Below are 24,502 nucleotides of genomic sequence, written 5' to 3' on the forward strand. Positions count from 1 at the left end.
TGTACAGAATGGCCTATGAAAATTTGAATTTCCTGCTAGTGTGATTGGCTTACTGATTTTCCCAGAAGTCTGCACTATGATACATATCAAATTTTTGGCATCCCTTGCAACAAAAATGTTGATTTGGGTGAGATACCCCCAATGGAAAATCACGTCTAAAGGGATGTAGACCCTGCCTCTTTCCTCATTAGAGACAGCTGATTGATTATTTTAAAACCACTCCCATTCACATTCATGGACACAAACAAACAGCTTTTACTTCGAAATAACAAAAGGTAGGAAACTGCAACGTTTGTTAACATCTTTCCAATGTACATAGATCACCCTAAGGGGAGAGTTTTTTTTTTTTCTCAACAAAAGTAGAGTTACCTAAAATATGCATTGCCTGACTGTCTTGCGGATTCAAATGCTTTATTATTTTCAAAATCACTAACATAGAAGCTGTAGGTATGTGCCATGCCAATATTGAGTTGTGATGGTAAGTGTATTTTTAACTGGTACCAGTGAATATTTATTTGTCAATGCACATGTCTTTGCTCGTGTAAATGACTTGTAAAGAAAGGCTACATGTATCCCCCGGCATTGTTAACTGCTGCTTAGGTCGATTTCTGACAAAATATACAATTTACCTTTCAGTATTAATTATGAACTATTCTTACAGGGAGAGACTGTCTTCTTCATATCTTGTTTTAAGTTCAATATGTAATGCAGAATGAAAGTGTACACACGACCAGGATTATTGTGTCCATAAACAAAACAGATACGTTTATTGATTTTGTTGTCCTGGCTGTAAATGGACCCTGTTAATCATTGGAGTTCATCGGCTGACAACTAATGCAGCTTTCACTTCTTTAATCAGAAAAAAATTTAGGCTCATTTATCATTTTTTTTTTTTCAGGATACATTTTCCTAAATGGCAAAAAGCTTCAGCAAAAATAGACAAAAATATCAACCCAAGAAGTGAGAGGCAGTTTTGCAGTTTCATCAGTTCTTTCAACTGCAACATTTTATGAAAGATTGCTTAACCAGTTGAGATCCGCGCTATAGCCAAATGACGGCTACAGCGCGGACCTCCTTTGCCGGGACAACGTCTAATGAGGCTCTATGAGACTCGCCTGATCACCGATCCGAGAAAGGGGTCGATCCCGACCCCTTACCCCGTGATCAGCTGTCAGCCAATCATGTGATACAACGGAGCCGGTAATCGGCTATTATTCCTCCTCGCGCTGTCAGCGCGAGGAGAAAAAAAAAGAGCCGATCACCGGCGGCCGTGATCGGGACATCAGTCCCGATCACCGGCGGCCGTGATCGGGACATCAGTCCCGATCACGGGCAGCCCTGCCAGTGCCACCCATCAATAAATAAGTGCCCCCCATCAGTGCCACCCAGCAGTGCCCACAGTGCCACCCAGCAGTGCCCACAGTGCCACCCAGCAGTGCCCACAGTGCCACCCAGCAGTGCCCGCAATCTGCCTCAACAACGGTGCTGCACCCCAGTGCCACATATCCGTGCCCATCAGTGTCATCTACCAGTGCCCATCAGTGCCCAGCAGTGCCACCTATCAGAGCCACCTATCAGTGCCCATCAGTCCCATCTATCAGTGATATCTATTAGTGCCCCTTAGTGCCACCCATCTGTGCCACACATTCGTGCCACCCATCCGTGCCATCTTATCTGTGCCCATCAGTGCCGCCTTATCTGTGCCCATCAGTACTACCTTATCTGTGCCTATCGGTGCCACCTTAGCTATGCCTATTGGTGCCACCTTAACTATGCCTATCAGTGCCCACCAGTGCAGCCTATCAGTGCCGCCTCATCAGCGCACTTCAATGAAGGAGAAAATGACCTGTCTGCAAAATTTTATAACAAACTATTAAACATGATTTTTTTATTTTTTTTATTTTGCATCTTTTTTTGTTTGTTTAGCAAAAAATAAAACTCCCAGCTGTAATTAAATACCACCAAAAGAAATCTCTATTTGTGGGAAAAAAATGATAAAAATTTCATTTGGGTACAGTGTTGTAGGCCCGCGCAATTGTCTTTCAAAGTGCATCAGCGCTGAAAGCTGAAAATTGCTCTGAGCAGAAGTGGGGTTTAAGTGCCCAGTAAGCAAGTGGTTAAAAAAATAGCAGAACTTACAAGAAATTGGTAGCTAGATGTAATTTTAATCAATAGGATTATAATAGATCATTCCTGTTATCCCAGATGCTTAATTGTAGACCACAGTTTCCTTAACCTGAAGTGGTAATATAAGGCCATCACAACCTCTGCCATGTTCAACTGCCACCTGCAATCATTCCATTCACCCTACAGCATACATATACAATTCATACTGTTGTACTAAAATTTAAAGTGGTATTAAACCCCCCCCCCCCCCCCCCAAAAAAAAATTATATAAATATAAAATATATTGCAGATTGATATTCTTTAAATGTGGTGGCTGCATTCGTTTTCTTTTTTTTTTAGGCTTTTTGCCTTTATTTTTAACTGGTGATACAGAAAGTACCATCCTTCCTGTCTTAACAGTGTCTCCACAGAAACCTCCTTGGACAGCAGCATTGTCATTCTGGAGGGAGGGTTGTGTTTTGCCACGTACACACGACCGGACTTTCCGGCAGAATAGGTCAGATGGAATCATTCCGTCGGATAGTTGGATTGTGTGTGGGATAATCCGATCGTTATTATTTAAAAAATTCAGACGGACCTAGAAATAGAACATGTTTCAAATCTGTCTGATGGACTCTATTCCTCTCGGGAAAACTGTTTGTCTGTATGCTGGCCCAATAGACCAAAAACGACGCAAGGGCAGCTATTTGCTACTGGCTATTGAACTTTCTTTTTTAGTCCCATCATACATCATCGTGTTCAAAATGAACGGACTTTTGAACGGACTTTGGTGCGTTCGTTCGGAAGTCTGTCGTAACTCAGTCGAAAGTTTGTTGTGAAGACCGTCGGACATTTTCTGCTGGAAATTCCGGTCGTGTGTACGCAGAATTAGGCTATTAGATTTAGATGGACTTGACTAGCAACTTGAAGCAGATCTCCAGCTACCACTTTATAAGCAGCGACAGCAAACCATTTTTTTTTTCTTTTGGAATAAAGGATTCACATAAATGAATAAAAGCTGATCCTGTCAGTGGTAAATGGTTTATTTTAACCCTGTAATTGACACTTTTGCTGAACAGCTTGGTCTGTAACTGCTTCCCGACCACCTCACGCAGATATACTGCGGCAGAAGGTCATGTACAGGCAGATTAATGTAGCTGTACGTTGCCTGTTAAGAGGCAGTTTGCGTGCGCATGCGCACCCACCGGGAGCTCCGTGAGCGTGATCGAGGGTCCCGTGGACTCGATGTCTGTGGATATACCCACGATTGTCTCACAGAGAGGAAGAACTGGAAAATGCTACTGTAAACAACCATTTACCCATTCTGCCTAATGACATTGATCACAGCTCCCTGTGATCAGGAGTGGTGAACAGTGTCGTGTCACAAACAGCCCCTCTCCCCCACAGTTAGAATCACTCCCTAGGACACACTTAACCCCTACAGCGCCAGCTAGTGGTTAACTCCTTCACTGCCAGTCACATTTACAAGGTAATCAATGCATTTTTAATTGCATTCCGATGTCCAATGTGTCCGCTATAATATAATGTCGCAGTCCCGATAAAAACCGGTGATCGCCGCCATTATTAGTAAAAAAAATAATAAAAATGCCAGCAAACTATTCCCTATTTTGTAGACGCTAACTTTTGCACAAACCGATCAATAAACGCTTACTGCGATTTTTTTCCCAAAAATATGTCGATGAATACATATCGGCCTAAACTGAGGAAAAAAAATGTTTTTTTATATATTTTTTGGAGATATTTATTATAGCAAAAAGTAAAAAATAATGTGCTTTTTTCAGAATTGTCACTATTTTTTTTTTTATAGTGCAAAAAAAACAAACTGCAGAGGTGATCAAATACCACCAAAAGAAAGCTCTATTTGTGGGGAAAAAAGGACGTCAATTTTGTTTGGGAGCCACGTTGCACGACCGCGCAATTGTCAGTTAAAGAGACGGAGTGTCGAATAACAAAAAATGCTCTGGTCTTTGGCCAGCCAAATGGTCTGGGGCTTAAGTGGTTAAAGGAAGCTAAAAAAATAACAGACTTACTGGCTGGATCATCAGGTGAAAAAAGGGGGAAAAAGAAAACGAATGCAGCTACACTGTTTAACCACTTGCCGACCAGCGCACGACGATGTACGTCGACAGAATGGCACGGGCAGGCAAATGGGCGTACATGTACGTCCCTTTAAATTTGCCGCCCTGCCATCGGGAGCGCGCCGCCGGCACACTCCCGCGCCGCCGGCGGCACACTCTGCGCTGGTCGGGACCCCCGTGAGTCCGGTCGCGGGACCCGCGGACTCGATCGCCGCGGGCATCCCCGCGATCGTCTCACGGAGCGGCCAAATGAAGAAATGCCGTTGTAAACAGCATTTCTTCATTCTGCCTAGCAACTAGTGACGCTGATCTCTGCTCCATGTGATTGGAGCAGAGATCAGTGTTCACTAAATGAAAGCCCAACCCCCCCACAGTTAGTAACACACCCCTAGGAACACTTAACCCCTACACTGCCACCCACTGGTTAACCCCTTCACTGCCAGTGTCATTTACACAGGAATCACTGGTTTTGTATAGCAGTGATTACTGTATAAATGACAATGGTCCGATGGGTCCCCCACAATGTCGCAGTCACAATAGAAATTGCTGATCGCCGCCATTACTAGTAAAAAAATAAATAGTAATAAAAATGCTATAAAACGATCCCTATTTTGTAAACGCTATAACTTTTGCGCAAACCAATCAATAATCGCTTATTGCGATTTTTTTCACCAAAAATATGTAGAAGAATACGTATCGGCCTAAACTGAGGGAAAAAATGTTTTTTTATATATTTTTGGGGGATATTTATTATAACAAAAAGTAAAAAATAATGTGTTTTTTTCAAAATTGTCGCTCTATTTTTGTTTATAGCGCAAAAAATAAAAACCGCAGGGGTGATCAAATACCACCAAAAGAAAGCTCTATTTGTGGGAAAAAAAGGACGTCAATTTTGTTTGGGAGCCACGTTGCACGACCGCGCAATTGTCAGTTAAAGCGGCGCAGTGCCGAATCACAAAAAGTGGTCTGGTCTTTGACCAGCAAATTGGTCCGGTCTGAAAGTGGCTAATGAAGCCAGGCCTCAGTCATTGTTCACACTATCTCCTACTTACAGTGCCTTGAAAATGTATTTATACTCCTTGAAATTGTCCACATTTTGTCATGTTACAGCCAAAAATGGAAATGTATTTTATTGGGATTTTATGTTATAGACTAACACAAAGTGGCACATAATTGTGAAGTGGAAGGAAAATTACGAATGGCTTTCAAAATTGTTTACAAATAAATATCTAAAAAGTATCTAAATATCTAAAACCCCTGACTAAAATCTAGTGGAACCAATTGCCTTCAGAAGTTACCTAATTAGTAAATAGAGTTCACCTGTGTGCAATTTAAACTCAGTATAAATACAGCTGATCTGTGAAGCCCTCTGAGGTTTGTTAGAGAACCTTAGTGAACAAACAGCATCATAAAGGTCAAGGTACACACCAGGCAGATCAGGGATAAAGTTGTGGAGAAGTTTAAAGCAGGGTTAGGTTTTAAAAAATATCCCAAGCTTTGAACATCTCATGGAGCACTGTTCAATCCATCATCCGAAAATGGAAAGAGTATGGCCCAACTGCAAACCTACAATGACATGTCTGTCCACCTAAACTGACAAGCCGGGCAAGGAGAGCATTATTCAGAGAAGCAGCCAAGAGGCCCATGGTAACTCTGGAGGAGCTGCAGAGATCCACAGTTCAGGTGGAAGAATCTGTCCACAGGACAACTATTAGTCGTGCACTCCACAAATCTGTGGCAAGAAGAAAGCCATTGTTGAAAGAAAGCCATAAGAAGTTTGGTTTGCAGTTTGCGAGAAGCCATGTGGGGGACACAGCAAACATGCGGAAGATGGTGCTCTGGTCAAATGAGACCAAAATTACACTTTTTCTGTGAGTGGTGGAAAACTAACACTGCACATCACCCTGAACACACCATCACCACCATACATCATGGTGATGGCAGCATCATGTTGTAGGGATGCTTTAATTCAGCAGGGACAGGGAAGCTGGTCAGAGTTGATGGGAAGATGATGTAGCCAAATACAGGGCAATCTTAGAAGAAAACCTGTTAGAGCCTGCAAAAGACCTGAGACTGGGGCGGTGGTTCACATTCCAGCAGGACAACAACCCTAAACATACAGCCAGAGCTACAATCGAATAGTTTAGATCAGTGGTCTCCAAACTGCGGCCCGGGGGAACAGATGTGGCCCTTTGCTTGCTTTTATCTGGCCCTTGGGGCACTATTTCATGCACTGACACCAACTATAGGGCACAATTCCTCCCAATAACAAGAATGAGGCCCAATGACACCAATTTCATCCACTGATAACAACGAAGGGGCACAATTCCCCCCAATGACACCAACAACGGGCCCAATGACACCAATGATGGGGCACAATTCCTCCCAATGACATCATTGATGGGGCACAGTTCCTCCCAATGACATCAATTAGGCCTAATGACACCAATGATGGGGCACAATTTCTCCCAATGACACCGAGAAGGGGGCATTGTTTACTCCCACTGATGCCGGGACAAATTCTACTCCCAAAGTCTGAAGTACCGTAAACTGGCCCTTTGTTTAGAAAGTTTGGAGACCCTTGGTTTAGATCAAAGCATATTCATGTGTTAGAATGGCCCAGTCAAATTTCAGACCTAAATTAAATTTAAAATCTGTGGCAAGACTTGAATATTGCTGTTCAGACACTCTCCATCAAATATGACAGAGCTTGAGCTATTTTGCAAAGAAGACTGTGCAAAACTGTCACTCTCTAGATGTGCAAAGCTGGTAGAGACATCCCCAAAAAGACCTGCAGCTATAATTGCAGGGAAAAGTAGTTCTACAAAGTATTGAATCCGGAGGGCTGAATACAAATGCACACCACACTTTTCACATATTTATTTGTAAAAAAAATTTGAAAACCATTTATCATTACCTTCCACTTCACAATTAAGTGCCACTTGGTTGGTCTATCACATCAAATCCCAATAAAATACATTTATGTTTCTGGTTGTAACATGCCAAAATGTGGAAAATTTCAAGGGGTATGAATAAGTTTTCAAGGCACTGTAATGCCCCACCCTTTCTTAAACACCCAATCATTGGCTGGATAGCTGCTGGGTCCCGCCCACCCCCTGTCTGAGCCCCGCCATCATGCTGAATTTGTCAGCTCCTCTCTCTCTATACAGTTTCACACACCGCGGCACTGCAGAGAGCATTCAGTTTCACACAGTTACACTATTGGCTGTAAAACCTGTCATTGCCACCCAGTGCCACCTGCCAGTGCCATGTGCCAATGTCAACCAGTGCCATCTGCCAATGCCAATTAGTGCCATCTGCCAGTGCCAACCAGTGCCACCTGCCAATGCCAATTAGTCCCATCTGCCAGTGCCATCGCCAACCATTGCCAAATGCCAGTGACACCTTCCAGAAAACTTATTTGCAAAATCCTATAACAAACAAAACAAAAGTTGATTTTTGATTTTTTTTTTTAAATATTCTTTTTCGCTTGGCATCAGGCATGAGCAATTCTTATTGCCTGATGCCCCAGACATGCAGTTCTGGACCCTGGGCAAAGGATTTAAAAAACTGGCTCCTAACTTTTTCAGCTGGCTCCTAGATTCTAAGCAAATTTGTCAAACTCTGGTTTGATAAGTCAGAAATTGATTACTACCATTTTTAGAGCAAAAATATGTTAATCGCATATTACACTGGTAAGCTGGCCATAGATGGATCAAAATTCAGCTTGTTCAGCAGGGGCTGGACGAATTTCGATCCATTTATTGATGTTCCCGTTCATGGGAAGTATGTCTAACGATCGACTTCTCATGAACAGGCTAGTTGGAACACTTCTGTCCGATCAGTGCTACAGCCAATTGGCTGATCAGTGTATTCTAACATACATATTCTATTCGTCCATCCACCTCGCTTGTGTGTGTATATAAGGAAATCCATTAATTACACAGGCATAGAGAGCCTGTCTCAAGAGCTCATAGCCATGAGATAATTTTTGTCTAGTTTTGTCATATACAGTTGGATAAAGAAATAAACTGTAGAGGGCGTATGCGCGAGAGCTCCGACATGGCTGCCTGAGCCGAGAGCTCCGCTCCACCCCAGACCATCGAGCCGCACAGACAGAGCTATTCCCCCGGGACACTCACCACCAATCCTCCCGAACTCGGGAGAACACAGGGACCACCCCTAAATGTCCTGTCCACCCGTACGATGGGATCTCGGGCTGCAGTTTAACACCGCCAGGGAAGGCGGGTGTACCAAGATAGCCGTCACAATAAAGCCACATGCGGCCTACCCGGACAGGACACAAGACATCAGGCAAGTCCTTGCCTCATCGACCCTGACCTACTCCCAAGTGGCCCAAAACAGTCCCCACCACTCCCAAGCGGCACAAAATAGCCCCCACCCACCCCAGGCTCCCTCCCCGGCTTCTACAGAGTCTTTACTGTGCCTCAACATGGAGGAATATGCTATGTCCCCGGCTGGGCCTGCGCTACCCCGCCTACATGCTACCCTCTCCCCAGGCTTATCAGACCAGGACAACACCACTTTACAAGCTGACCTATTCTTTAAACTCTCTGATCTTTTAGAGAGAGGACTGGCCAACACAGCAGCTCAAATGACAAGCAACATCAAATCTGACTTTGCTAATCTTGGGTCTAGAATGGAGGTCATAGAAAACAAATTGGACATTACAGTGTCCAGAACCAACCAGAATGCAGCGTATATTTAGACCCTGCAGGATCAACTAGATACAGCCCTTTCTAGGATTGATGACCTTGAGAACAGGTCCAGGAGGTGTAACTTCTGAATATGTGGCCTCCCAGAAACAATCACCGATATCCCCCTCACGTACAGTGGTTTATCATGGACATTATCACAAAGCTCATTCCTAATACGCCACCACATCGCCTGGAGCTAGGCAGGGCACACAGAACCCTGGGACCCCCCAGAAAAGATGGCTCACCGAGAGATATCATCATTAAACCTCACTTTTATGCTGTTAAGGAGGAGGTCATGCGCCAATCACGTACGAAACCTACAGTACCAGGGACACCAGATGCAAATTTTCGCTGATCTTTCTCTCTCCACCATCCAAAAAAGGTGAACTCTCAAACCACTGCTTACAGTCCTCACTCAACAGGACATTGAGTATCGCTGGGCCTTCCCATTCGCAGTGAAGTTCACAATCCAAGGCAAAGCACACTCCTTGTCCAATCTACTGGATGGCAAGAAACTCTTCTTGCACCTCAAGTTAATCTCGAAGGAAGCGCCCATGGATTTTTCCACGGCCTCAGCTGGATCCTCCAAATAACCCCTCCCCCCCCGGCTAGCCCAGTCTCTCCTCTGTGGAACAAGGGAAGGACCAAGAAATACAAATATGGAAGACCTCCATAAGATGACATCCTGAATCCCTCACCACACAGCCCTCATTTGGGCACTTTCCACTGGGATGGGAGTCCCTTCCTTTGATGGAGCTAGGCGCTCCAAACCTAAGTTGCAGTTCTGTTAGCCCTCAGTTACCTGACCCGCCAAGTTCTTCAAGGTCCCATTCCCACAAGCTAACCCAGGGCCATGGCGGATAGACTTCCATAGCAACCCGCCTACCCATCCCACAGAACAAGTTGGGATCAAACGGTTTGTTTTGTTTCTTCCCACAGGGACTCGAAGTTGGGCTGGACTTGAGCCCCAAGTTGCGGGGACCTTTCCACCTGCTCGGACTAGTCTCCAAGAATCTGTGAAACAAAGGATCGAAAACACAGGGGGATGCTTGGCGAGTCTCAGTTCGAGAGCCCTCTCTGCTCCTTTACTGATCCTGGACCTTGAACTAGTTTTGCTCCTTAACTAAAGGTCTCCTTCCTCTCCCACGCCCCACCTGTGGGGAGTTCAGGAAGACTGAAGGGGATCCCGGGGCTTATTATGTATACAAATTTTTCAGAGTAACAAAGTTACTGTTATGGTTAATAGATAGCACTGAAAACAAATCTTTTTTAACTGTGCATAGTTTATGTTTTATTTACATGTTGTTGCATGAAGAAAACATGTGTTTATGTTTTGCTCCCTCTACTCTGTTCCCCCTTCTAACTTTCTTTTCTCCTCAAGCCTATCAACAAATGAAGATTCTTCTCAGACTCCAAGCCACCAACGTCACTCACAACACTCTAAACTCTCCCCTGAAAGGTAGAAGACGACTAAGGGTAAGTGACTGTGAATACGATAACTTTTCACCCCTCAGCCAAGTTGACATCTGGAGGGAACTAAACCCCAAGAGAAGAGACTTCACACACTACTCCTCCCCCCACTAGTCCTACGCCAGGATTGACCACATTCTAGTACCCCCCAATCTCATACCAACAACTAATAAGGCAACTATTGTAGACACGGCACAGTCGGACCACTCAATAGTTCTACTCTCCTTGCTGAACATCCTCACCAGGGAGCAGGAAACACATTGGAAACTCAATGAATCGCTTCTTAGCGACCCTATAAAAGCTAAGGAGATAGCAGACACCCTTAAGGATTATTTTTGTCTCAACGATGTAGATAATATCTCCCCCGAAATCCTCTGGGCAGCCCACAAGGTCACCATTAGAGACTTGTTAATCTGGATAGCGACTCAGGTCAAAAAGGAGCGCCTGATTGACATCCACAAATTGGAAAACACATTTGCGGGTTTAAAATCCGAACACAAAAAACGACCCTCTAAGGCATTAGCAGTCCAATTAGATACCACCAGACTGGAACTCAACTTAGCTCTAACAGGTAAATTGAAGAAACACATCCGCTGAAGCGGAGCAAAGTTTTATTCACAAAAAGACAAAATAGGCACAATGCTAGCCTCCAAACTTACCCCAAATATCGCACACACACTCTCCCTAAACTAAGAATAGCAGGACAACCTCCAACAGCCAACCCAAATAAAATTCTGAATGCCTTCCACGATTTCTACATCAAGCTTTACAGCACTACCCCTACAGAAAGGGGTTTAACCACTAGTTTCCTCCAGAACCTTCAGATGCCCACCCTATCTCAGGAACACAAAGATTTAATGGAAGAAGCCTTTTCGGTGGAAGAGATAAAGGAGGTTATCAAAAGTCTGAAGACAGGTTCAGCCCCAGGGCCAGATGGTCTCTCAGTACCTTACTATAAGGTCTTTGGGGAAATCTTAACCCCCCCCCCCCCCCCATGGCGAAATTCTTCAATTCCAAAACACTAGGACCCCCCCTTAGATCCCCACCTTAATACAGCCTACATTTAAAACAATAATTTTAATAACATATTGATATATACAGAGCTGCATTGTTTGTCCATTTTATATTCCCCCTTGAGTGTTGATGAAAAAAGAATTATAGCACATTACAGCCCAACCAAGGTAAGGAAAAAATTTACTTTGAGATAGTTTTCCTTTGACAAACATGAGTCATCTCAGAAAAGGAAAAGGTGAGAGGGTCAATGTCTCACATAAGAAAACATTATTACAGTGCATGGTCTCTAGACATAACTATTTCACCAATGTCTCTGACCCATACAAATCAAAGTCACAGATACAAGAAACAAAACAGAGGAAACAAACCTCGCACACACCATGAGAATATTGGTAGACCAATCGTCTGTTTTTTTGCATACTAGTCTCATATCTAAAATTAAGGGGTTACTCGACTTACGAAAATTCTCGTACGTCAGAATACAATTTCGGAAGTGATGTAATGTATTGTAATGTATTATTTCATTTCCGTGGATATGTGGACTTGCTATTCCAATTTTTTGGGATGAATACTGTACTGATTAAATGAAAATAGTATGATGCGGTATTGTACAAAAATATTTTTCGTGTTTGTCCCTTTGGATAATTTCAGATAAACGTTTGTGATCAGTTCTCAAAAGTGGTGTATGATCATATTATTGTAAGATTGCTTTGAAAGCTGTATTTTTTGTCCAATTTTGGGTACTAGACCTAAAGCTGGTAAATATTCATGGCTGATTATCTATCCATTATCTTTTAATGATTACTTGTTATTGTAAAGATAGGCATGCTGGAGTAATATATCTACTCTTAGGTCAGAGACAGCCAACTGAGACACTGACCGCTAGTTGGGGGGGAGTGGAAGTAAAATTAAATACAGTTATACTTTCAAGTAGAACTAAAGGCAAAACTTTTTGTTTCCATTTTGCAAAGAGTATGGCAGGGTTATACTCCCTGTCAGTTTGTATTTAATTACCGTATCTATCGGCATATAACATGCACTTTTCCCCCCTTAAAATCAGGGGGAAATTGTGGGTGCGTGTTATACGCCGATCCCCCCGCTGATTGTGAGCGTAGGAGCAAGCACCACCAATATAAACACATAGCCGAGTGTACTTGGCTAGGCTCGGCTCCTCTCACAGTCACACCCAGTCCCGCCCTATGATGGACATAACACAGGGACTGGGCGTGACTGTGAGTGGAGCCAAGAGGAGCCCAGCCTAGCCAAGTACACTTGGCTATGTGTATATCGGCGGTGCTCAGCTCCTCTCAGCCACGCCCAGTCCTGCCATTGGACCTGTGTTATGTCCATCGGGACTGCGAGAGGAGCTGAGAAATGCAGGACCGGCTCGATGTATCTTGGAGGCACCACATTTAAACATTAAGTGACACTGACAAGGCATCAATGTCATTGAACAAGGCTGCAATGCCACTGACAAGGCTGCAAATGACACTGGACAAGGCTGCAAATGACACTGGACAAGGCTGCAAATAACACTGGACAAGGCTGCAAATAACACTGGACAAGGCTGCAAAAAACACTGGACAAGGATGTAGTGAAGGACATTTAAATGTAAGTTTTTTTATTTCCTTAAAACTTTTTTTTCCCTTAAAATTCCCTCCTAAACTTGGGGTGCGTGATTTATACGCCCGTAAAAATACAGTACTTATTGTTTGCAATCTGTGCCCTATTGGGAAGATTCCCCTTCACTTATTGTCCCATAGCCAAAATAGGAGTTGAGAGGAAATCCAACCAAAGTGAAGTAATCTCTGATTGTCACCAGGGTTCCGAGGACTCATTGTCCTCATTGGAAGATTCCCCCTCTATTGCTGTTCTGGTAACAACCCAAAATTTGGGATTTTCCTTTACTGTCACTTTCAATGAAAATGGTAAACAAGACAAAAATAGTGAGGAGTGAATCTCCTCAAGGGCATAGAAACCAATAAAAATTGACAGGTTTTCTATGGGACTGTAGGCCACACCTGCCCCCACCTAAATAGCCAGATACAATCATACCAATCATACCACCACAAGAAAAACACCATATAAGTTGTCAGAAAATGGCCGCGACACTTTATTGGTTTAACATTTTTACCATATAAATCAAACACTAATACACCATAAATCACTTAACCTTGCTCAGTTATTGGAACTCGGGCAACTTCACTAAACCAACAATGAATATGTGCCCCCGGATTCTGGGGGACCCTGCCACATAAAAATGCTGCGACAGAAAGGGAGGGAGCTTCTTTACCTCACCCAGGTCCGCTGCAGAGGACGCACAAGACCCTCTGCAGCCCTTATATAGACTAGCTAGGTGGGGAAACTATCCTTAGCTTACCCATTGGCTGCCCCACACCTGCCTAATCACCCACCAGAACCGCCCACCCCGACCTGAACCTGCTTAACCCCTAAATTACCGGAATGAGGGTCTAAGTGGCCACATTCCCAGGAAAGCGGGCCCCAATGCTTTCGTCCGCTTTTGCATTCCCTCGCCACTCTAAGCCATACTAAAAAAAGCTCTGCCTTTAGTTATACTTTAATTAAAACTAAAATATCCATAACCAGTTTACACTTTTGTGCCACGTTCTCATTCAGCTTAAAAATCAGTAACTGCTCACACAGTCTGTACACTGAAGATTGCGTAAGTCTAAATCTGCAAAAGTGCCAGCGTCAGCAAAAAAGAAAAAAAAAATGAAAGTTTCAATAGTAGCCAAACTCTGAAAAATCACAGAAAGATTATGTTCTGTGAAAGGTATTACAGGATGAAGTCTGCAGAGCTGAGATCTGGCTACAGAAATATTTACTCAAACATCTATGCGGTTAGGAAATGGGCTAATACAACTCTGAAAAATTGAGAGCTGTCTTGTTTAATCTTCCATCTTTCCATGTACCCTTAGCCTAAAATTACAGCCATAACCACTTTATTCTTCCTCACTTTGGATGCTGATGAATGTTTAAATTTTGCACTGAAACATCTGGGTGACCGTAACATACACCAGTCTGCCAGACCGGTTTCAAATGGGGCGATGACAAGTCGTCTGATTGACAGTCCATACAAACTGAACTTTGACAGTTTCTAGAATCTACCTTAGATGACCCCTGAATGGCCCAGAACAGGAGACATTGGCTAAACTACCAAACAATCACTTTGTTTAAAAAGAGATTGCTGGGAAGGATTTAATTTTGATGTTTGAAATTCACAAAGTTATCCAAAAAAGAATAACAGCGGAAATTGACACAACTGTCACACCTTGAAACAGATGAGGAATATCTTTAGCGGACTTGAACATGGTTTATATTTCCACTTATAACATCAAACACTGAGCCTCAGCTATTTTACTTACAATGGCACTTGCTAGATTGTTAAATGACAACAACACATTAACATTTCTCTTCCACCTGGATGTCTTTATTTGATTTATGTAGAAGATGTCCTAACAGGAAGAGGTACAAAGCTATTACTCGAGTATGTCCTGTAATGTCAAGTGCTACAGGCTTCCTGCCACTTAAACTGCTGAAGTTTCATGGTATCCCATGAAATCATACTGTACATCACAAGTAAACCACACACCAGAATGTGGTCAAGCACGATACTGCTTTTCATGTTCTGAGAACACTCACTTAGCGGGTCATTAGAACTGAAAAAAAAAAAAGAAATGAGCACAATAGTCGAATTGTTATCAGTATTAACCAGTTAGACTCCGGCTTTCATTTTAATATATTAATAAACAAGAATTCTCTTTGGTCTCAAAGGCATGTTTCACACGGGCTTCGGCTTGTATAAGAGCGGTATGAACAGCAAGCTTTTATGAAACTTTCAGTAAGCTTTTGCAAAATGAAAAGAAGTTCTTGAACAAGGACTTTCATGGCAGGATCACCAGGTATGATTATTATTATTTAACCACTTCAGCCCCGTAAGGATTTACCCACTCCCTGACCAGACCAGGCTATGTGACGCTTTAACGGACAATTGCGTGGTTGTGCGACGTACCCAAGCGAAATTGATATCCTTTTTTCCCACAAATAGAGATTTCTTTTGGTGGTATTTAATCACCTCTGAAGTTTTTATTTTTTGCGCTATAAACAAAAATATGTGACAATTTTGAAAATAATATATATTTTTTTATTTTTTTGCTATAATAAATATCCCAAAAAAATGTAGAAAAAATTAATTTCTTACTCAGTTTAGGCCAATATGTATTGTTCTACATATTTTTGGTAAAAAAAAATACCAATTAGTGTATATTGATTGGTTTGCACAAAAGTTATTGCGTTTACAAAATAGGGGATAGATTTATAGCATTTTTATTTATTTATTACTAGTAATGGCGGTGATCTGTGATTTTTAGCAGGACTGCAACATTGTGGCGGACAGATCGGACACCTTTTTGGGACCAGTGACCTTTATACAGCGATCAGTGCTATAAAAATGCACTGATTACTGTATAAATGACACTGGTAGGGAAGGGGTTAACACCAGGGGTGATCAAAGGGTTAAATGCTCCCTAGGAAGGTGCTTTCTAACTGTGGGGGGGAGGGGACTGACAGGGAGTAGATAGAGATCACTAGAAACAGACACTCTCACTCTATTACCCTGATAGAACAGGGATCTGTTTGTTTACATTGGCAGATCCCCATTCTGTCTCTCTGAGGAGCAATCGCGGGTGGTCAAGGGACATCAAGTCTGCCGGACCCACTGATTGGCTCCCCACTAGCGAATGGGCACGCCCATAGATTGCTGTGTAAGCGCCCCGACGTACAATGACGTCGATTCGCGTAGGAGAGTTGTGAAACAAATTAAAAACACAGATTTGAAAATGATTTAACTTTTTTCATGTAGAGAAAAGTCCTAACCCTAACTAAAACATTTGTTTTTAAGTGGATGTAGTGGGGAAAGATTAGCATTGGTCAGGTTTGTATTGTTGTCAGAGGAAATCTCCCCACAGGAAATAAAAACTGGACAGATTTTTTTAACTTCTCTTCACTCTATTAACCACTTGCCGTACGTGCTATAGTCAAAAGATGGCTACAGCGAGGACTTAATTTGCCGGGAGGACGTCCAGGTGCTTGAGCGGCCTGCTTGCCCCCTGCAGGGTGCTCACAGCGCGCTCTGTGATCAGCGAGCCTATGAGACTCACCTGAACTCAGATCTGACTAAGTGGTCGATGCCGACCCTTACCATGTGATCAGCTGTCAGCCAATGACAGGTGATCACATGACCTAAACAGAGCCGGTAATCGGCTATTTTTTCTTCTCCGCAAAAAAAAAAAGTCGATCGGCGACGGCTGCGAGAGGGACATCGGTCCCGATCGTGGAGAGGCTTCTGTGCCCACTAGCCTCACCTACCAGTGCCCACCAGCACCACCTACCAGTTGCACCCATCAGTACCCACTGTGCCACCCATCAGTGCCCACAGTGTGTCATTACCAGTGCTGCCTATCAATATCATCTACCAGTGCCACCTAGCAGTACCCATCAGTGCCACCCACCAGTGCCACGCAGTGCCTTCTTATCAGTGCTCATCAGTGTCATCTTATCTGTGCCTATTAATGCCATCTTATCAGTGCCCATCAGTGTCGTCTTATGTGTGCCTATCAGTGTCGCCTTATCTGTGCTCATCAGTGCAGCCTCATCAGCGAATATCAATGAAGGAGAAAAATTACCCTTTTGCTAAATTTTTCGTCTTTTTTTGAATGAAGTCTTTAAAGGACTCATACATGCCTCTTAAAAATACTTTGGGGTGGTTGCTTTCCAAAATGTGTCAGTTTGTCCTGTTCTGGTGCTCCAGGGCCTTCAAAAAATGTGATAGTCAGGAAATGATATGCGTAATTTATGCCTCTAGAAAGCCTGATGTTGTCCCTTGGATTTTGGGTCCCTCTATGTGGTTAGGCTGTGAAAAAGTCTCACACGTGGTATCCCCATACTGGGGAGGAGTAGTAGAATGTGTTTTAGGATATAAGTATTCCTATACTATGTGTTAGAAATAACTGACAACTTTGTTTTAAAAAATACATTTTCCACATTTTTCAAAAACTAATTGTGCCTCTTAGAAAATACCTTGGAATATTTGCTTTCAGAAAAGTGGGGGGCATGTTGGGGGTATTTGGGGGAAGTGATAACTTCAAACTTCAGTAATTTGTCTGTTAAGCCACCTGCTTGAGTACAGTTTTTGAAAATATAGTAAAATTACCTTAAAAACAATATATAATAATTATTTGTATATTACTTACTTTTTTGGGGAAAAAAACTTTCATGAATATATAACAAAAAAAAAAAAAAAACACGAATGTTAGGCCCATTTTTTTGCATAATGTGAAAGATGGTGTTGTGCCAAGTAAATAGATACCCAAAATGTCCCGTTTTAAAATTGTGCACACTCGTGGAATGGCGCCAAACTTCGGTACTTAAAAGTCTCCATAGGCAACGCTTTCAATTTTTTTACAGGTTACATGTTTAGAGTTACTGAGGAAGTCTAGTGCTAGAATTGTTGCTCTTGCTCTAACGTTCGTGGCATATGTAACCTGTGTGTATCTGGCTCTGATACTAACCAGTGCCTCATCAGCCACTGACCTCACCACACGTCCCTTTAGCACTCTCACAACTATTGATGAGTAGAGCGATGTTGGTGAAATTTCACTTAATTGTAAAATCACATTTTTAAGATTAATAACTTGCTTAGGTAAATACTGTTTTTAATTTACTAAAGGAGTGTGTTTATTGGAGAGTACATTTAGGGTAGGTCAGTGTATTTAATTATTGTTTTTGTGCTCTTTTTTTCTATTATGTGTTTTTCTTTATGTAAAATAATTGGGCTAATGAGGGTGACTTTTTTTAATCTGTATTTAGAGGTTTTCACAAGAACACATCAACTGAAGTTACAGAGCACCTAATGTCGAGCATTCTGAAAACGTTAACATACTTGTATTGGTGCAAAGTATAACATAGTTACATAGTCAGTCAGGTTGAAAAAAGACAAAATCCATCTAATTCAACCATCAAAAAATAAATAAAAATAAAATAAAAAATATCATACAATCCCATATATCCAATCCTATACCCACAGTTGATCCAGAGGAAGGCGAACCCCCCCCCCCCCCCCCCCCCCAGAAAAGCAGGATCTAATTTGCTACAGCAGGGGAAAAAATTCCCACCTGATCCTAGAGAGACAATCAGATTTTCAACTTTACCTATAAATGTTAGTACCCAGTTATATTATGTACATTTAGGAAAGAATCCATTTCATAAAGCAATCTACTGAGCTGGCCCAAACCACCTCTGGAGGTAGTCTATTCCACATTTTCACAGCTCTTACTGTGAAGAAACCTTTCCGTATTTGGAGATGAAATCTCTTTTCCTCTAGACGTAAAGAGTGCCTCCTTGTCCTCAGTGTTGACCGTAAAGAGAATAACTCAACACCAAGTTCACTATATGGACCCCTTATATATTTATACATGGTGATCATATCCCCCCTTAATCTCCTCTTCTCAAGAGTGAATACAGTCAGTTCCTCTAATCTTTCCTCATACTCCTCCATGCCTTTTATCAGTTTGGTTGCCCTTCTCTGCACTTTCTCCAGTTCCCCAATATCCTTTTTGAGAACTGGTGCCCAAAACGGAACTGCATATTCCAGATGAGGTCTTACTAATGATTTGAACAGGGGCAAAGTTATATCTCTCTGGAGTCCATACCTCTCTTAATGCAAGAAAGGACTTTGGAAACCGCAGCTTGGCATTACATGCTATTATTGAGCTTATGATCTACCAAAACCCCCAGATCCTTCTCCACCATTGATTCCCCCAGTTGTACCCCCCCTAGTATGTACAATGCATGCATATTCTTAGCCCCCGAGTGCATAACTTTACATTTATCAACATTAAACCTCATCTGCCACATCGTAACCCAATTAGACAGTACATTGAGGTCGCCTTGTAAATTGGAGACATCCTGTAAGGACGTTATTCCACTGCATAGCTTAGTGTCATCTGCAAAGACAGAAATTTTACTTTTAATCCCAGACCCAATATCATTTATAAAGATATTAAAAAGTAAGGGTCCCAACACTGAACCTTGTGGTACACCACTGATAACCTTACACCATTCAAAGTAGGAATCATTAACCTCTGAATTCTGTCTTTTAGCCAGTTTTCTATCCGTTTACAAACTGATATTTCCAAGTCTGTAGACTTTACCTTACACATTAGCTGTGTGAGGGGAACTGTGTCAAAAGCTTTTGGAAAATCCAAGTATACCATGTCCACCGCCACCCCTCTGTCCAAGGTTTTACTTACCTCCTCATAAAAAGAAATTCGGTTTGACAACTTCTGTCTTTCATGAATCCATGCTGTCTGTTGCTTAAAATATTTTTTTCCAGCAAGAACTCGTCTATGTGGTCTTTTATTAAACTCTCCAGTATCGTCATGACTATAGAAGTTAAACTAACGGGTCTATAGGTGCTTGGTAAAGACTATGTCCCCTTTTTAAATATAGGCACCACATTAGCCCTACACCAATCCAGTGGTACTATTCCCATTATTAATAAGTCCTGAAAAATTAGATACAATGGCTTTGAAATTACAGAGCTATAAAGAGCACCCCCCTACTACACGTTAGCACCCTTGGAAGGTACAGTATGTCTATGAATCCAACAACCAATTTTTGTTAATATAAGAGTTTAAGGGGGGTATCACTAAGGTATATGGAAGGTAAAATATGGTGTTAGAAATATACTATTTACTCGGGCATATAAGAAAAAGGGAAGAAAAAAAAAAAACAGAAAAGGGAGAGAAGGGAGCAGACAGGTGGGGAAGTGACATTTTGGCACAAGAACAGGTTCTGTCTACTTGAAATGTGCTACAGTAATTCTCAGGAGCCATATAAACCTACTGTATGGCACCCTTAAAAAACAAAAAAAACCTCATCATTTTGAGGACATGAATACAGTTAATTTTGATCAAAACATTGGCCTATTACACACCTATCATGGTAAAATTACTGTACCTTTGATTTACATCTTCAGGCTGATTAACATTTTCCTTTACTTCTGTATACAATATTTTTTGCCCACGTTGTCTACGCTTTCTGCTTGGAGCAATATCTGGAGAATCATCAGGGCTGTGCACTAGAGATCGTCGTCTTGATAAAGGAGGTGGAACTATAAAATACAAAATAAAAATAACATAAATCTATAAACTCAATTTTTGTATTAGATTAATATTTTAGATTTATTTTTCTGTATTTATGCATACATATTTTATATGCGGCAACAGTATACTTTAGGTAGGTATTTGTGGCATGAAAAATGCACAGGTATGTAGTGTGTTTTCAGGATTGCAAGATGATGGGCTGCCAATCCCATAGTAACTGGCCAGCAAACATTCTTTCTGAAACAAACATGCTTTCTGATCTGTTAGTATCACCATTTTCAGGTGGGTGTTTTAACAGTGGGCCCAACAAACTGGATGTCTCATGAAAGTGGTATGGAAAACAGATGGAAATCATGTTCAGTAAGTCAGCACCTAATAAATATATAAAAAGTATTTAACGTAAACCAGGCTATCTGTCTTGCTATCCAATTCAAACGTATCTGTGCATAGAGGCTGCTGACGTTTCTTTCATTATCCCCTCTTTTATGTCACAGATATTTAGCAATCCTAAAACAGCAGCTGTGAAACGCTACATTAGTTATTTCCTTCACCGTTCCTTTGCCCGTTGCCTGGAATGATATTTTTTTTTTCTATTGAAAGACATCAGGCTTTTTAAATGCAGGGGGGCGTGGCTTGGAGCCGGGACGCAATGGCCGCTTGCTAGAGAAGCTCCATCCGCGGGAGTCCTTTCTTTAGCCCTTAGTACAGGAGCCACCGCCGCATATCAATGGGGAAGTCACGGGGACAACGCTCGCAGTCCCGCTCGCGCTGCCCGAGGAGTTCCGAAGCTCAGACGGGGCGCGGAATACCGGAGCTGTTCCGTCCCTGCTCACGCGAGGCCGAGGCTTCATCTCGGGCCTACCCGGAGGCCGCATCTCCCTCCAGGAGTTCAACGCCGGCGGAGTTTTCCCCGCGAACGGAAGGATCGCCAAGCCCACACAGCAGGCAGACCCTTACTGTGGCGGACCTCCGAGATGTGACCACAGATATTAAAAATTCCCTCGCAGCAGCTATAAGGGAGCTCCGCAGGGATATCCAGGCCATGCACACTAGAATGTCTGGTGTGGAGGAAGCAACAGCCCGCCATGACTCCGCCATTAGACAGCTGCAGCACACCTCCTCTTCCTACAACGCGCAATTGAGAGATGTCAACAGATACATGGAGGACCTCGACAACAGGGGACGCCGTCACAACCTGAGGGTAAGAGGCATCCCCGAGAATTTGGAACCCGCACATCTGACCCAGGCCACTACACAGATCTTTAATGATGTCCTAGGCAGACCCCCGGAAACCTCCCTGGAATTTGAACGACTACACAGAGCCTTGAAATCCAGGGGCAGAGATACAGACCCCCCCAGAGATGTTGTCTGCTGCTTAGTTAACTTTAAAACCAAAGCGGAAATTCTGAGGAGGGCCAGAGAGAGACGGCAGCTGCTGTTCCAGGGAACAGAAGTGAAGATTTTCCAAGATCTGTCTCCCGTGACTCTACAAAACAGGAGAGATCTGCGCCCCCTTTTGGAGGTTCTGCGCCGCAAAGGCATTCCCTACAAATGGAGATTCCCTTTTGGACTTTCAGCTACTGTTTCAGGTCGCACTGCCATTTTGAGAGTACCAAAAGAATTGGGCAGGTTCTGCGATATGCTTCAGTTGCCCCCAGTGGACTTGCCAGATCGGTACAAAGCTTTTCGTTCCACCCACCTCCGCAGATCTGACTCGATGGACACCATCCCTGAGAGAGATGATTTCCATATCAGAAGGCGCAGATCGTCATCACCGAACCCGCTTCAGCAGAGGGAACATGGAGACAGGGCCTACAATAGCCCTACTTCATCACCGGCTCACAGGCGAGCGCGACCAGATGGCCCTTAACTCATCGCCACGTTTCATACTTCCAGTTTACAGGTTCATGCACCTTTGTTTACCCTGCTTGAGTTTCTCACTCGGTCCCGACGCTTATTAGTGGATCTTCCCTCCCCCCCTCCCGAACTGGAGGGCTGGGGATATACTGACACTGGTTTATTCAATCGTATGCCCCCATTTTTGTTTTTGTTTCTATTTTTGCCTTGCTCAGTGGGGTGTCCCTCCCCCCCCCCTTGAACCCATGTATTCCACAGGACTTCAGCTACTTGCCCGTTCTTACTTAGCCGGATCTGTTGCCATGATCAGTTAACAGTTGATGAGCAAATTACTCCGGTTGCTGAGTATGCTGAACGCTCACGTCCGCATAAGTTAAGGCTGGATTTATTTCACTAAGGGATTTTTCTCTTTACTTACATGTACTGTCTTTATTATCCTAGGGGGGGGGGGGGCGAGGAATCCCCCGTTTTTGCTACGCTCCCCCTCTTCCCCCACATCCCCCCATTATTTTATTTTTAATTTTTATGCTCCCTCTCTCTCCCGCTCCCACAGCGGGACCATTCGCAAGACCATGCCGCTACCTCCCGCCAACTTGAAGAGGACATCTCTTGCGAGTCCGCCTGCGATTTGATATCACGTAACATTATTTCTTGCATGGGATAGGCAGTGGGGTCCCCAATACCTGCTATAAACTGCCATAATGACTATGTGGAGGGTGGGGGGGGGTGGCGGGGGGGGGGGATGGGGGGATGGAAAGTTATGTGTCAGGTTACGTATAAGATAGCCCACAGAGATATCAGGAATGAGGGGGATTGATCGATGCAGGTTAGCTATTGCATTTCGCATATCCCTCACGGCTCTATTTCTCTATATGAGGCACTGTTCCAAGGAGCCATACTGTTATTGGACCCCCCTTGTGCTGTTTTATTTTATTTTCCTTTTGTTGCTGTTTCACTGTTATGTTTATCACAGGCTACGTAGTCATGGTGTTATAACCTATCATCTACCCCCTTCTTGCTTAGTATAGCAGGCTCCTGCTAAACCCACAGACGCCTCCCAAGGACTCCCGCTGGACTGAACCTGACAGGAATACGACCCGGACGACCTTCCACGCACTCGCACAACGGACGGACTCCCCGACTGTTGACCCATTCCGGACTTACCACACTAGGTCAGGGTAAGGTAGCTGTGCTACACAACCCTCCGGCTCTCTTTCTTCGTTGTTCCCTTTTTCTCCTTCTTTCTCTCCTACTTTTCCTACCTTTATCTTTCCCTTTACCCCCCTTCCCGCTCTCTTTCTTGTACACCCTTTGCTCTTTCCCCCCCACGTATTTCTCTCCGGCCTCCCCCAAATCGCACGCCACCCCTCAAGGGGAGGATCTCCTTGCTAGCGCGGGGCTTACACCTAACTATTCGCACATCACCCCGCTTGATTTTGGGGAGCTCGAACCGCTGATCACAGGGCTCAGCCACACCTTTACACACGATTTCGCCCACTTTACTTTACGCAACCATGTCTAACCCGACTCCTACCCCGGGCCCCTCCACTCTAAAAATTTGGTCTCAAAATGTGAAGGGCCTCAACATCCCCGAAAAACGTAGCCAGGTCCTAAACCTTTTATCCAAACAGAAAGTAGATGTAGCATTCCTACAGGAAACACACTTCCGTACTGGACAAGTCCCTAATTTTCTCAGCCGAAAATTTCCCACAGCTTACCACTCTACAAACCCCTCTGCAAAAACTAAGGGTGTCTCAATCCTCATCGCTAAGAATATCCCATGGCAGTTGGAAGATTCAATCATAGACCCAGATGGCAGATACGTCTTCTTGAAGGGAACCCTATTTAACAGACCAGTTACATTAGCGAGCATATACAGCCCTAATACGGCGCAGGTGAGTTTTTTCCGAACGGTTGTGGATCTTCTCACGAACTTCCACGTGGGATTGACAATTCTGGGCGGTGACTTTAATGTTGTACTCCAACCCCTCCTAGATTCCTCGTCGGGTACGTCCTCCCTCCCATACAGTTCTCTACGGCAGATCAGGACCTT

At 43.4% G+C, this 24,502-nt stretch overlaps 1 protein-coding gene across 3 annotated transcripts in view; it reads right to left on the reverse strand.

The window, feature by feature from the left end:
• XRCC4 (X-ray repair cross complementing 4) overlaps positions 1-24,502 on the reverse strand; it is a 577,202-nt gene that overhangs the window by 133,582 nt on the left and 419,118 nt on the right. For all 3 annotated transcript variants that reach the window (XM_077462443.1, XM_077462445.1, XM_077462444.1), the window contains exon 7: positions 20,447-20,600. In XM_077462443.1, coding sequence (XP_077318569.1) covers positions 20,447-20,600 — 154 coding nt within the window. The remainder of the gene's footprint in view (positions 1-20,446; positions 20,601-24,502) is intronic.

The sequence above is a fragment of the Lithobates pipiens genome, unplaced genomic scaffold (assembly GCF_037356315.1).
Source record: "Lithobates pipiens isolate NorthernLeopardFrog02 unplaced genomic scaffold, aLitPip1_a1.2 Scaffold_3, whole genome shotgun sequence".
Lineage (NCBI taxonomy): Eukaryota > Metazoa > Chordata > Amphibia > Anura > Ranidae > Lithobates > Lithobates pipiens.